The 16139-nt window shown below is 37.1% G+C and overlaps 1 protein-coding gene across 3 annotated transcripts in view; it reads right to left on the bottom strand.

Moving 5' to 3' along the window:
* DIAPH3 (diaphanous related formin 3) overlaps nt 1–16139 on the bottom strand; it is a 201959-nt gene that overhangs the window by 39041 nt on the left and 146779 nt on the right. For all 3 annotated transcript variants that reach the window (XM_030958150.1, XM_030958160.1, XM_030958168.1), the window contains one exon: nt 15883–15942. In XM_030958150.1, the coding sequence (XP_030814010.1) occupies nt 15883–15942 (60 nt within the window). The remainder of the gene's footprint in view (nt 1–15882; nt 15943–16139) is intronic.

The raw sequence follows: 16139 nt of genomic DNA, 5'->3' as shown, positions 1-16139 counted from the left end.
GCTCTGGATGATAGTCTTATTAACTTCCTTTAAGGATTAATCAGTTCAACAAATAATATCAGTTAGACTGCAGTATTTCTTGTTTCCTTAAACCGCTGAAAATGTAATTTGCCAACAAGGAAGAAGTAAGTACTATTAATTGGAAACCTATTTTGAAAAAAAAAAAATTCCCAGAAAAATCACTGCTTCTGTTTGATTGATGCACTGTGATCCAGGGAGTTTCAAGGTTGACTCAATTTTTTGTTAATAATTAATGGGATTTTATTTACAAAAATGTAAAATGGAAAACGAGGACAGATACTTCCCATGAATACATAATACAACAAGGCATCTCTCGTGCATTGATCAGTAATGAGTTATTATATGCACTCCAATCATAAATCCCAGTGGAAAGTTTAGCTGATAGAAGTTCTATTCTTAGGCTGACTTAATAAGCCTGGACTGATTTACTGAGTAAATTGAAAGATATTTCAGCTTTCTTGGGTGAATTTGTTCACTCCCACATACCCACTTCTATGCAAGTTTAAGAACTAAACATCAAACCCAGCACTGCTCATATACCTCAAAGTTAAGTAACTCCTCAAAGACAGCAGGTAAAACATCTGTTAAAGTATGTTGTTACCTTCATCAAACAGGGGAAGGATTTCAATATATACAGAAAATGGCATAATCTCAAAGCTCAAATTTAATGTCTGTGATGCACCAAATATGAACATGTTAAAAGACATTGAAATACCAATTATGATACTTTTAGTATTATACAGTGTGAAAACTACCAAACTCTTTTTGTCCAAAGATATGCAGCAGAACTTAATACTGCAGAGAAGCAGCTTCGTCACAAGAAAACACTTCAAGAGCAATTTATTTTTCTCATCAGTATACCTCATGTAAGTGTACAAAGTATATCATTAGCTCAAAAATCTGAAAATCTTGTTTAGGACAGCAATGCTGCAGCATTGTTTTCCAAATACAAAGCACCATGAAGTAGACTTCTCCACTAGCTTGTTCACCATATTCAAAGAAAACTAAGAGATTATAAAATTTTATTGCACTCAATTTATGAAGGTAGACAATCTGATGTAAAGAGAATTCTAGATTAATAACTAAAAAAATTAAGGCTGAAATCTGCAATTGAAGCCAAGAACATAAGGCAGTGCAGTGCATTCTTCACTGGAAAACACACTGGCAGCTTAAGAAAAGCTTTCCCATTTCTCATATTTTCCTATTGTTCTCCCTAACTTGTTTAGTTTAGCTTTGAAAAAGCCAGGTGCTGGTAGATTAATTTTAGTCAAACTTTATTTCCATATGAAATATAGTTAGTACTTCTGTTAAAAAGTGTTCTTGACCAAGTAAGTTTTCTTATCACTTGCAGAAATGTATTACTGTAATGCAAACATTGAAATAACTTTCACTTGTCAGTGCAGGCTAAGGGTATAAAGATTTTTAAACTAAAGATAAGAAGCAATGCCTGTTTGTTTGGTGACTTTTTTTCAAATGGGCTAAATTAAAGCAAAGAGGTACTAAGTATAAGAAAAAAGCAGCCTGCAACTACTCAATGGTCTGGCATTGTAGAAGTACAGGTGAAGAAAATCTTGTTTGACTGCATGGTGCAACCCCAGAGCTAGTAGATCTTAAAGTGCATCTTATAGCAATATCTGAGCAAAACCAGATTCTGAGTGCCACCCAGTTTTGGAGGGGAGGTCTAAGCATACAATGTTTGAATCCCACCCCACCACCTTTACCTCAGAACTTTAAAAGGATGTAAACTGTATGGCTATTTAATTTTAAAATATTTTATGACTTTTGGACACACATTATTATAAGTTATTGATGACCTGTCTCTCATTTAGCTGTAAGCAGTTAGGACATATTGTTTTTTAATGCATTGCTTTGGACTTTCAGTAACTAGAAAAATTATAAAGGTATATTTTGTGTTACTACGGCTTTCCCAGAAAACATCAGCTGAAGGTGCTTTGCAGCCTTTCTGGTTGCTTAGTTCCTTCAATGTGCACAACTGCACCAAAGTTTTTTTCTTAATGGGAGTGCAAAAGACTTCTGTAATAAGTAATATTCTCATTTTTAGACCACAGTACATTTTATAGTTTATTGGCACAGGTCAAAAATGCCCTTTTTATTAGGCTAAACCTGCAGTTACAGACTGAAATAGGAGTAAAATGCTTTAGAAACTAGAGTTAAGTAGTTCTCTTGAATGCGCTAATGTTCTATAGGACTGATAAATGAGTAATAAAGATGGGTTAGACTAAGGATGCTACAAGATGTGGTTGGGGACAAGAAAATCTATCATTAGGCATCATGGTTTCTGATGTGAATAGAAAGGAAGAAAAAAGATCCGCAAAGGAAGATCAGAACCCAAAGCAAGAAATTAGGATATAGCCAGTAGTATCTACAATTAAAAAGTCATTAAGAGTTTATTTTTTAACTTCTGATATTAAAGATAATCCTTTTTCTATTTGATGGGCATTGGAATGTGGAAAAGGAAGAAATTAATTCCACTTCAGCATGCTTTGTTTTCTGTCCCATAGGAAGCAACTATTCCAAATAATATAATCCAATCTTAGACTGCAAGATTCCTGTATTTTTGACCCCACTGAAACAAATACAAGATTTTATAATAGCAGATCTCACTACATAACAAGTTTTCAATAAAATGATCTCAGAGCAACTGCTGTTAGGTGGATAAACAGAGAGTGGGTAAGCTCAGCGGAGAGTAATTGGCTGTGTCCTGTTTTCAGTCAGCAGCTGGCAACAGAGAAAGAACAGACTTAAAGCACTGGGGTAAGCTCAGAGACTGATTAGTCAGGAAGCTATTGCTAAAGGCAGCAAGAGTAGGAGCTATCCCAGGAGCTCTCTCACAGCAGTTTTCTCTGCCCTGTGAGACACAACTGGAAATCCCTTAATGCACTCTGCCCTTCATTTATTTTTGCTACTGGACATTTGAGAGCATTTAAGAATGTTACATTTTTGAGTAGTTGCCTGATGATGGATCACACAGAATTAAAATGATTTCATATTTCTTAGAGAAAGGGGAAGACTACCATCTACAGTACAATTATAAAACTAGGGATTAGCTGATAGCAAAGTACCTTTTATTCTGTACTGAATGGCCAAAACAGAGCTTGCAGCTATTCACACATCAATCCCGATTTACTCTTTATGCTGAAATTAAGAACTCACCTCGCATTCCAGGAAGGCTGCATAACCTAAAGCCACACTACTGATCTATTTACTTTTAATCCAGTTAAATAAAGCATGAGTAGATAAAAAAATATTATTATTGCACTGTAACACAAATTACACAAGCATACTGTATAGTAAAGGAAGAGAGACGAGTATCAAAATACTACAAATTGGAAGCATAACAAAGTTAGCTATCCAAAGTTAATGTAAATTTTGTATGCATGTATGTAAGACAATGACTTTTTTTTGCCCCTCAGAAGCACTTGTATCATTCATTGCCTAGGACAGAATACAAACTTAAAGAGAAGCCATTCAGCTGTTCAAGTTATTGTTTCATTTGCAGTATTGAGTGTGCTCTATCCTGTTTTATTAACTTTATTATACACAGAGACAGAGAACTAAAACAAGAACAACCCTTATCAGGTCTCTCAGCCTCAAGCACTTTAAATTGGAGGCACGAAGTCATCAATTATTAACAATGTATATAGGCTAACTCCTGTATAGGATGGGTATATGCCTCTCTCTAGCCACTACAAGGAGCCTAAGCACTCTAAACTGTGCATCTATTTATGAGGTATTTCATCTCTTCAAGAGACTAAATACGTAGATTAATTTTGGAGGTCAGCTAAAAACTCTGATTACTCTGATTTACCAGAGTAATTGACGTTATAAAGCACTTCACGTGTTTACTGCTTTGATTCTACCTTTCAATGCAATTGTAGATGTCTGTAAAGAGAGCCTGGAGAGCTCAGTTTAAGAACCAAACAATGCAAATTGTGACAAATTTCACCCATCTACCAGAAGGGTGGGATGGAGGATCCTGTAAACTATAGGCCTGGCAGTCTGACTTCGGTGCTGGGGAATGTTACAGAACAGATTATCTGGAGTGCCATCACATGGCATGTGCAGGACAACCAGGGCATCAGGCCCAGTCAACACAGGTTTAGGAAAGGCAGGTCCTGCTTGACCAACTTGATCTCCTTTCATCACCCAAGTAACTGATGAAAGGCTGTGGATGTAGTCTACACAGACTGCAGTAAGACCTTCAACCCTGTCTCCTACACCACTCTCCTGGAGAAGATGACAGGCCATGGCTTAGAGAGGGTGCACTCTTTGCTGCCTGGATGGTCAGGCCCAGAGAGCGGTGGAGAAAGGAACTAAACCCAGCTGGTAGCCAGTTGCTAGCAGTGTTCCCCAGGGCTCAGCACGGGGACCAGTCCTGTTTAACATCCTTAATGATGATCTGGATGAGGGCATCAAGTGCACCCTCAGTCAGTTTGCTGATGACACTGAGCTGGGCAGGACTGTTGATCTGCTGGAGGTCAGGAAGGCTCTGCAGAAGGATCTGAACAAGCTGGATCAATGGACTGAGGCCAATTGTATGAGGTTCAACAAGGCCAACTGGTGGGTCCTGTACCTGAGTAACAACAACCCCTTGCAGCATTACAGGCTGGAGGCAATGTGGCTGGAAAGCCAAGTGGAAAAGGCCCTGGGGGTGCTGGTTGACAGCAACTGAATATGATCCAGTGTGTGCCCAGGTGGCCAAGAAGGCCAATGGTATCTTGGCCTGTGTCAACAATGGTGAGGCCAGCAGGACCAGGGTACTGATTGTCCCCCTGTACTCAGCACCAGCGAGGCACTCAAGTCCTCTTATTGTTTATGGGTCCCTCACTGGGAGAAAGACATTGAGGTGCTGGAGCGTGTCCAGAGAAGGGCAATGGAGCTGGGGTTGTTTATCCTGAGAAAAGGAGGCTCAGGGTAGACTTTATCACCCTCTAGAACTCTATCACCTTCAGCAAGGTGGAAGCTGGCCTCTTTTCCCAGGCAATCAGCAACAGAACAAGAGGACACAGCCTCAAGTTGCCCAAGGGTAGCTTTAGGATGGAAATCAGGAAGAAAATCTTCACTGAATGGGTGGCAAGGCTTTGACATGGGCTACCCAGGGAGGCCGTAGGGCCACCATATTTGGTAGTGTTCAAGGGATGACTGGATGTGGCACTTAGTGCCATTCTTCAGTTGACACGGTAGTGTTCGATCAAAGGTTGAACTCAATGTTGTTGGAGGTCTTTTTCAACCTTAATGATTCTATAAAAATCCAAGCAACGCAAAACCAAAGCCACTTTCCACTCACCTCCGCAAAGTTTAGGATCAGAGGAAAGGATGGGGCACTCTATTAGCTTCTAGCATTTATTTTGACATAGCTGTCATTTGATGTTATCTCACTTTATAAATACTGACCAAAACAATGTTTCCACAAGCCCCTTGCTCAGCCTAATTGCCTAACTTGGCATTGTGTTCATATGAGTTAATCAGCAGATTTAGGAGCATTAGATTGACTCAGACAGCTCTTGAGCTACTGATGGCAGAGTGAAAGATTAGATACCATAAAGTTTGCTTTATCTTGGAAAAGATGGATCAAAGGAGATATTTACATTTTAAAGCATAGGAAGGAAAAAATACATATTCAGTCTCCCTTGTCTGGTAATGACAGCAATAAAATGCACCCACTGAAATAAGAATATGACCCCAGATAAACGTTTTTCTGCTTTTGCATTGAAAAGAAAGCAATTTTGGCAAGGAATTGAGAGTATCTGGGGATTGGTCTTTGCTTTTGCAAATAAGGCACCATTAAAAAAAATATCACCAAATGTAATTATGACTACAGTAAAAAACAACCAAAATCAGAAAACACTAACCTTATACAAAGCTATAAAAGCAGCAGAAACCTTTAGGTATTAATAGGTTTTATATTCTGATCCCTTCTCTAGAGCCTAGAGAAAACAATGGGAAGATCACCACCTTCAAAACTTATTTTTCTGGCTAATATGTAACTGTAGTAACTCAAACAACTGCCTTTCAGCTAAGATGAATTTCTTCTGTTGTTAATAAATTTAGTTACCAAGCTAAAAGACCAGTAAAACTTAGGTGCCAAAGTTAAACTGAGTAATGAAAGCTCTCACTCAGCTATGTTTAACCCTGGTTCATCAAGATTTATTGTTCCCTCAAGGAGAGGATTTAAACCATGTTTTCTATATTCCTGGAAAGTTCCCTTCTGTTCATTAGCCCCTCTGCTCACAGAGTGCCACTATAAATAACAAATGTTAGTGAGTCTACTGATTCAAATAATCATAATGGATAGGGATGGATGGTAATTGTTGCTGCCACATTCTTGGATATGCTTCTGAAACTGCATAGCTCAATTAGGTGTAGTACGCAGATGTCCAAATATCTTCTGAACCCCACAAACTGGGCTGTGATATCCAAATTTGTTCCTGACCTAAAAGCTATCCTGCCTGAAGTACACAAAGTAGACTGTCTAGAGCCAATTCAAGTATTTTTATGTGCACTGTATTATAATGCACCATGTACACTCATCTCTTTTCAAATACAAGGAAACAGGCTTAAAGCCTAAGAAAACAGATAAAAAGAAATACCTCTGGAATAATTATTTGTCTGTGCTGAAAATCTGCTGAGATTTCATTCCATTTCCCTGTTTATGACACTAAGTAGTCCCGATGTTATCTTTTCAATTTCTTATTTTATCATTTTGCTATGCTACAAGGAGGGAAAAAAAATCAAGAACTGCAAGCTTGAATAGTGTAGAATAAATTCACTCCTAGTTTTCCAAATCCCAGTCTTTAGATTTTTTAACACCTATGGCAAATATGGTCAAGCTTATAGGGTCAGGAAACAGCTTTTCTTTTATTTCTCTGGTATATGGAGTTAGATAATATCAGGAGACAAAAAAAAGCATGATGAAAACTCTTTCTCCCATGAAAATAAAGACCATCACCATTACAAACAAAGTCTTCTTTTGAAGACATCATGACAAACTATTGTAACAGAAAGACTATGCTACTAACTAGACAGTTACGGTCTCTCACAGAAAGAAGGTATATACTTGTTATCCTCCAGGAAGTAAGATCATCTAGGAAATTGCATAGACTTCACATAGTTTTTCTGTTTGGTTAAAACAATTTTGCTTTAAAAAGTTGTTGGCTTTTTTTTTAAAGCAAAAGATTACCATGCCAAGGATAAGAGCCAAACTACTTCAGTGCATGCTGAAAGGGAATAGATTGATTAGCCCAGTATTTTCCAAAATCCAAATATTCTCTCCCTAAATTACTTAAACTGCAGCTTCCCATCTTGGATTTGTAACTTGCTCACACTATTCCAGATCATTCAGTGGAAGCCTGGCTACCATCTTTCCTCCTGCCATTCAAGCAAGAGTTGCGTTTGACTCCTGTATTTCCTTCCTTTATCACTCATGATCTCCAGGTTTGAGCCACCAAAAGGCCTTCTGGGATTCAGATTATTTTGCTGGATGACTTATGCAAATATTGCCTTAGGTATGTGTGGTGGAAATACAAAAGATTAATCTATTTGTGGAATGAAACAAGATACTGGATTTATCAAGAAACTTGCAGGCACAAGCACTACTTCTGATAGAACCGAACTGCCAATTTCCCTTTAGAGCGTTCAAAAACTTGAAAGTAAATTTTCCAAGTGTTCCCACCCCAACAAAAGGGAGAAGTTAAAGATAACCTTGTTTTCTCTGCATATTTGCACCTTTCCAGAGTAACTCCAGTAGTTCTACACAACATTTTTGTTCTGTTACAGCAACCACCTAGGAAAAAAAATGAACAAAATTCTCCCAAAGGAGGAAAAAATCCCAGAACATTAATAAAACACATTCACTTACATGGCAAAAATAGATGACTTAAGAAAAGTGCTTGAAGAATTTAATGAAAAATATTTTATGCTTTCTCTAAATTGTTTGAATTCTGACTGACTAAACAATGTTGCATTAATCAGACATCACTGGAGTCACAGAACAGACTCAGGTCAGGAATCATACTCTGTTAGGATCTCAGATTTTGTCCCCAGTGAAGTCTTTCACAAGAGAAAACTCATTTTTAATGTCTAGCTGATGAAAATTTCCTACCTAATATTTCACTTGTGGTTTATTTATGGTTTCTTTATGAAAGATAACCCCTTTAAGAAATATATATGTGTCTATATCTATCTAGCTATTTTTTAAAACCCACAATATAAAGAGCTTTATGGCCGTTGTTCAGCAAATCTGCTACTCAGATGAAATTTCTAAAAGCCTCTGAAGAATGAGGCAGAAGTTTAGATACTACTTGTTCTTAACAGTTAGAAAACAGAAGTGAAACAGACTGGTAAATTTATACCTAAAATCTTGTTTAACAAATATGGAAGAGACTTGAAAAGTGCTCTGAGAAGTGACAGAATCTCTTTGCTATACCTATCAACCTGGTAATTGTTTTTGAATGGGAAGTTCTGTGTGACTAAAATATGAAAAGACAAATACAGGTAAATTGCTGGTAATTTACAGCTGCCTTTGCAGATTTAAGACTTTCCACTGATAAATTTTCAGCTGACTGATTTGAATATATAACTTGCCTGCTGCAGCTTTTGGAAATCCAGTTACCTACCTAGGCAATTATGAAGCTGACATTTACGGTATGTGCAATTATGGAATATACAGTGTCACTGCTTTCAAATGTCACCTCTTTGCTACTCTTCTTATCTTGCAGAACGTGTCCTCGCCTCCCTTGAGAGCTGTGATCTTATTCAACTAATACCAATGAACACTGGCAAAATATTTACAAAAGCAATTAGCTCTTCTGAGTGTCTAATTTGACATCTTCAAAGGGTCACGTGATAAGGTCCACCTTGTCTCAGGGTAGTACTTAAAATTTTTACTCTGAAGAAAGCTTGGGTTCTCCTTTTTGTCTGCATTATGTTCAGATATGATGCTATATGATAAGACACAGGGTGAAGGATATGCATGCAACCTCACTCATGAGAGTCGATAATGGAAATCTCACAAGACTTTAATAAAATAGAGACTTTTTATAGGATTATAATTCCTCCTCATCTTTCTAAATACAGGTTGCCAGTGTGTTTAGCTTATACTAAGGGCAAGATAGCATTTTTTTCTTTCTAAATCAGTATTTTCACAGTAATAATACGCAATTACTACTAATTTGAAGTACCCTTTTCCACTCTTGAGAGTCTCCAACCATTTTTCAGCATTTGGCACTTTAAAATAAATAAATGTTTAAATAAATGAGTGGTTTATACCTCTCCATGTCAGTCTTTATTTCAAAGAACCTTTTGTTAGAAAAGGCCCCCCCCTAAAAAAATTCTCATTTTTCATTCTAAACTCTTCTTGCTGGCTGCCATCCTTTCTGAGTAGGACATTTTCTTCACTCTAACATTAAATTATGAGTGTGAGAGACTACTGAAAACTCTGCATCAAAATTAAGCTTTTTCCTAGATATTTTGGAATTAAATTCTTCAGGGATATTTTTGTGATGATATGTGTTTTCAACTGTGGCAATGCAGAAATACTTCTAATGACAGAAATAAAAATGTGTAAATTCACTTTCCTTGTCTGGATGTTATTTTTTCTTTCCACACATGCAAAATTACCTTTTATGGTCAGTTCCTTTGAACTCTGCAGTATGCTCTAGGAAAAAAACTATTATAAACAGTGTAGATGGTTCCAGGGGAATTATTTCTGTTAGAATAAGCAGCAATTTTACTTGACCTATGAAGTCAATATTGAAGTGAAAGTTTGGTCTTAAAATGGCAACATCTGAGAACCATTTTTAATAGAAATCCTATTAAATGTTTTCCTTTCATAACAGTGCCTACAGTTATTCCATGTCTTCTACTGAGAAAACTTGTCTATTGAGTAAAACTTCACAAAGCTTAACAAAAATTTCCTCCACCAGAAGTACTGATGTTTTGTGATCACATGGCTAAACATGCACAGTGCCTTGAAAGCAGTATCTACTGTGAAGGACTGCTAATGCTCAAGAGGGTGCCTTTACTGCTAACATGTTCTGGGGAAAAAGTTATCTTCATGGGTAACTTCTTCACTATTAGGTACTTACCAATGTTCACTACATACAGTTGAGGAAAAGACAAGCACATACACAGAATTAAGGAAAAATTAGGTTGAAATGCCAACCATAGCTTGCTGTCACATGCAATGATGAAATAGAAATGACCTCTATGTGGTCACACAGTTTCAAGAACTAAGATGAGCTTGAGCTCACTGTCAGCTTTGCTTGTCAAAAATAAGGTAGCAGAGACATTAATATGACTATCAGATGACAGTTCTATTATAAATATGAGATGAAAAGAACCGAACACACATGAAAAAAGGGTTTCCTTATGCATAATTGGGAGAGAATGACTTTACTATATAAGGGTTTTATTTAACAGAAGTCTTTAAAATGCTTCAGACTAGATGTGACATGAAAATTATTCTATTGTGTATAGATTTACTGAACAAAAAGCTATAATAATTACAACCATCTCTTACAATGGAAGTTTGATCTCAATATAGAAACAAGACCTTTTTGTCACCTTTAGAAATGTTGTCCACAATGCAATTACTGATTGTGACGGAAAGATTTCTTTCAACCTCAGCAGTTTGAAAAAGCAATCTGTATTTTTTTGCTTGCATTTTATTATAGCTTTTCTTTACTCACAGCATTTTTAATATGGTCAACTTGTAAAGATAAACTCTTTCTGCAACACATTTGAGGTATGTGTTTATATGCAATCAAAGCTGCATCTCAAATTTGTATTCATGCAATTCAGGTAGCATTAGCTTGGCTAATGCTACAGCAAATAAATGCGTAGCCATAGCAGCAGAGAACTTGATGCAGGCTGCAAAACCTGACCAAAAACTTAGTGAATAATGCAGCTTTCTGTGCTGCAGTGGGCTCTGCCCTGCCTTGGATATGCTGCTCCATGTATCTGGACTTCCGTAGCTTGAAGTAAACATACAAGCTACAAATATGCCTTGACTCTTGCTGTAAATAACTGAAAAACTCAGATCAGCCATAGCTATTAGCTGCTTGAAATGATCCTCTAATGTGCAAAATCCTGATTGCTGAAAATTTCGTGCTTTCTTCTGCTTCCTAAATAAAATAAAAGAGCTCCTCTGTTAGATGCTATTGAATCCTAAGCACACCACTAAAACTATACCAATACTTTGCTTGTGTCAAACAGCGCTCTGAATTGGAATTACAGCAAAGGCATGTACCAAAATATTTACTGCAGTCCATGGTCCTTTGCAGTTAAAGCAAACTGTAACATTAACACATAGTTTTGCACATACATGTAATTCAGTAGGTAATTTAAAAATAAAAACCACTATGAATGGGAATAAAATATACCAATCGTATCTATATCCACTAAAATCTAGCATATAGTACTTGCATTCTTAAGGCATTAAAACATTTCCAAGACTTAGCAATTCTCAATGTATATTACTTCTGTTAGTTATGTAGCAGGAATTTTTCTCCACAAGAAATATTGTGACTTGATGGGCCTTGTCACAAGCATTAAAAATACAACTGGTAATTCTGGTCACAAAAATAGAGCAGATTCAAACTTGACAAAACCTACATATCACAGAATCACGAAGTTGGAAGAGCCTTTCAAGATCATTTAGTCCAACCCATGCCCTAACACCTCAGCTAAACCATAGCACCAAGTGCCACATCCAATCCTTTTTTAAACACATGTTTTTTTAAACACATATCAGGTTAGAAAGAGGCAATCTGTTCAAAAACAGAAGAAAGCAGTAGGATTGAAAATAAAATAACACACATTTGGCAACCATGGAATGTAGCATGAGAACAAGCACTCTTTTTTAACTAGAAGTACCAGCTGAACACTACCAGAGATTTCAGGGAAGCTCAACAGATCACGAAGAGAAAAACAGCCCACACATTAGCCAGTATTTCACTAAATTCATTGTTGCTCTTTTTTTTTCCTTAAGTGGTCTATTTAGTTAAAGGAAACAATTCCAGTTCCCAGTTCTAGACCTGAGCAGTGTTGGCTTGCTCCTCTGTATTGTTTAGTTTTACAGGGTTTGGCTAACCCTGAAAAGCAAATGCTAGTTTGATACCTTGTGTAGCATTGTACTGAGGGTGACAATGGCAATGGTTAGTAAAATTTCCCTCCTGCTTCCATTTATATGACAGCTATGGAGAAAGTGTGCATTCAGGCTGTATTTCTCTCCCTTGTCATGCCCCATGAGACATAGAACCAGTTTCCTGTCCTGTGTTTGTGTGGGATAGAGTTAATTCCCTTCCTAGTAGCTGGTACAGTGCTCTGTTTTGAACTGAGTCTATGAAGAATGTTGATAACATATCAATGTTTTAGTTGTTGCTCAGCAGCTACCCTAAGTCAAGAATTTTCAGGTTCCCATGGGATGTTCACATGCTCTACATGTGCCCGGCTCAGTGGGCAGAGGCACAATAAACTGGGGGGGAGCATAGCTGGGACAGCTGGCCTGAACTGGACAAAGGGATTCTCCATTCCACATGACATCAGGCTCAGCATGCAAACTGAGGAAGTTGGTCAGGAGATGTTGATTGCTAGGAAGAGGCTGGCTTAGCATTGGCCCATAGTGGTGAGCAATTGTATTGTCTATCACTTGTTCTCTTGTGTTTCATTCCTCTCCCTCCCTCTACTTTTTACTCTTCCTCCCTATTATTATTATTAGTAGTAGTAGTAGTAGTAGTAGTAGTAGTAGTCTTATTATTATTCTATTTCAATTATTACACTGTTCTTTTCTCAACCCATGAGATTTACCTATTTCCATCCCACCAGGGAAGACGGAGCATGTGGCTGCGAGGCACTTCATTGCCAGCTTGGGGTTGTAACACTATTTATGCTTGGATCTGATTTGGTTTCCACTTTTTTAAGAGAAATATCTTTAATCAGGAAGATGAAACTAGACTTTTCTAAATTTGGTTGGTTGTGTTTTGAAACAGAAGAGATTAGTTAGAACTTGATGGCACCTGCCCAACAGAGATTACTCCATTCTAAAGGATTCAGGACAGCCATTTCAAGTCATGGCTTGTAATTCTTTTTGACTGTATGATGCATCCTAGGTATGAATCTGCAGTGTGCATTAATAGAATATATCTACTATAAATGAATCTGTCAGTCTCAGCAGAATAAACAGTAACCAAACCAGTAACCAGTCAACTCAAACAGCCAAAACCAGTACAGAAGCAAACATGGAAAGTGCTTGAATTGCTACTTAAGGACTTTCAGCAATCTCCACATATTTTAGCTTTACAGTAAGACAGTGGGTTTTTTTCCTATGATATAAAATTTGGCATCCATTTGAAGTTTTAGGCTGGAAAAAAATAGCAAATTAGGAACAACCAAGCCAATACTTCTGTCTAATAACATATCCCAGTTTTTCTGAAGTCACAGACTTCTTGCTTGTATGGTATATACATAATAGACCATTGTATAGAGCATTTATCACTTATACACATATAGATAAAAAGAACTGGCTATTGAATGTGTATGTATATATCAGATATCAAGCGCAAGAAAAAAATGATACAGGGTGTTGTATTGCATTTAGCTGGTGGTGGGAGAAATGTTACTGGGTCACGTCGATGGTGTATCCCCCCCTTCCTACCACATGGTCTCTTCCCCAGGTATCCCTTTCCATACCCTCCTGTGTCTGTGGTCTGTCCCACGGGTGGCCCCTCCCCATTGGCATCCCATTGGCCACGATCCTCTTTCCCGCCCCCTTTCCCCTGGGCACAAAACCCCACTGCAAGGGGGCCACGCCCTCTTTCCTGCCTAGATGGTACCATCGCAGGAGTATCCGGTCTCAAGCAAATAAACGGATCCATGCATCCATGTGGGGAAGAGTGCTTCTCGTCTTTTATCCTTTGTCTATGCTAAGTCCGTGCTGGGCTTGTGGTCGGGCTGGCCGGGTTGGACTCATATAAAGCCCAGAGGAACCACAGATTAGCAACAGAGAACAATACTGACATACATTGTTGAACCCAGAAAATGAAAGAAACTTTATCATTATAATTCCTATCTTGACTGACCACATTAACTCTTTTAAGGTTGCCATTATTATTATTATCCAGAATTGATTTTGACACTCAAGAGTCTAGCATTCATTCTAGTGAATGAATAGAGCACCAGGTTTGGTGCTCTATTTGGCTCAAGATGGTAAGATGTAACACATAGACATTGTGACAAGTGTCAACAAATCAAAAACATGCTCATGAATTCCTTAAAATCAAGCTCAGATATGTACTAGACTGTTTCTCAACCAACAAGACAAGCGAAAGAAACATTGAATTAATTTTAAAATGTCTTAGAATGAGACTTTCACAAAATGCTCTATGGAAAAACTGACTTTGGTAAAAACAACAAAAGATCCAAGAGTTTACTTTTACTCTTCTTTCCAAATTAGATATCTGAACTTCAAACTTTAGCACCAAATTATATCCATCTGATGTACAAATCCATCCATGGTTTAGACTAAGATTTTTCAGCATTAAAATTTGGGTAAGTGTAAGTGGGTTTTTTTGGTTGTTTTGTTTTTTAATCTGAAACATGGCCATAATGTTTGACCAAAGGCAGTTAAGTTTGAAAACTGGAAGCTACAAGTCTGTCTACAGACAGCTACCTAGATGAAATGTGCTGATAAGAACAGTAAGAGCAGTATCCAAAAAGAGTAGTATCCAATATGAATGCTCTTACAAGCAGAACCACTTACAGGATAAATTCAGATGTGCTCTATAGTCATTACTTAAATATCAATATGTTATGTCCTAGACAAGTACCTGTCAAATAGACTTGATTTCTCTTTGATCCAATTTCTGTAATTATTGACAAACTGTCTTTTCAGCTCTATTTTCTTCAATTTTGTTTTTATTTGCCAAATTGAACAGGTTTGGGGTTTTTTTTTTGCTACACTCACTTAGAGAAATAAACACTTACACATGAGGTAAAATTAATATAATCAGTTTTATGACATCTGCTTCATAAACCCCACAGTGCATTTAAATATAAAAAAATAGTTCAATCTGCTTTAAAAACTAAGAAAGATCATTTCTTCCCCATTATTCAACTTTCTTTTTAACAGAAGGACTACAGATATAAACTTTTTCCTGAGACCATTAGTCATGAGTAACTGAGTCACTCTGGACTCCTCAAACTTAAGTAAAACACAGCCAATATAGCAAAATTCTGTAGACTGACTATCTAACAAAGCAAACAGGGACCCACACCTGCACTGTAACTTGCAAGAACAAGTCCTACTGATAGCAAGATAGTTCAGCAGTTTACAAATAAATAGTTACTATAACCTTGTTGAGTCAACACTCCTTTTGAATTAATACTAATAAACAATAGCTTAAACCATTCCAGCTATAGGACCATGAAAACCAAGACAAAGAAACACAGAATGAATGCCAAAAGTTCTCAGATTCAGTATAATAGGCACTTAGTAACTAACACTTGAAACATTACACAATCTCTGCTTTCTATTACAATCCCATAAACCCTAAAAAACTTGCATAATGATTCTTAAGGATTTTAAAAGTACTACAATTTAAAAATATAATCAAAATTTACATAAATAAAAATCCCACAAAAGATAGAAGAGCTTTGCAGAGGAATCAGTAAGTATAGTTTCAGGTTGTAATATTCAGATGATTCTTAAAAAGCAAGTTCCAATATGGTTTAGTACTCCACTAATGTACAAAACTGAAAAAAATCACAGCAGTCTTGAAAGCACAGATCAACTACATAACCTAAGCTAAAAAGCACATGCAATTCATGAATAAGGTTCATTACCATGGTTACAAGCTTTCAGCACAGGCCGCTGTGTGGGTGGACTGAGATTTTGTGGTGTGTCTGCAAAAGCAAAGAAACAATGGAAATAAAACACCTCTTTGAAAGCTACCAGAGTATTACAACATGACAAAGCAGAAGTTTAGGAATTTAAGAATTACGAGTTAGGTATTTCTTGGAATAAATGACAGTTATATACCAGAGAAATAATTTGACTCAGACTCACTTATGGAGCAAGATAACTGTCACTTCCCCCATAT

This window comes from Camarhynchus parvulus, chromosome 1, assembly GCF_901933205.1.
Source record: "Camarhynchus parvulus chromosome 1, STF_HiC, whole genome shotgun sequence".
Lineage (NCBI taxonomy): Eukaryota > Metazoa > Chordata > Aves > Passeriformes > Thraupidae > Camarhynchus > Camarhynchus parvulus.
This window is presented reverse-complemented; position numbering and strand designations above follow the sequence as displayed.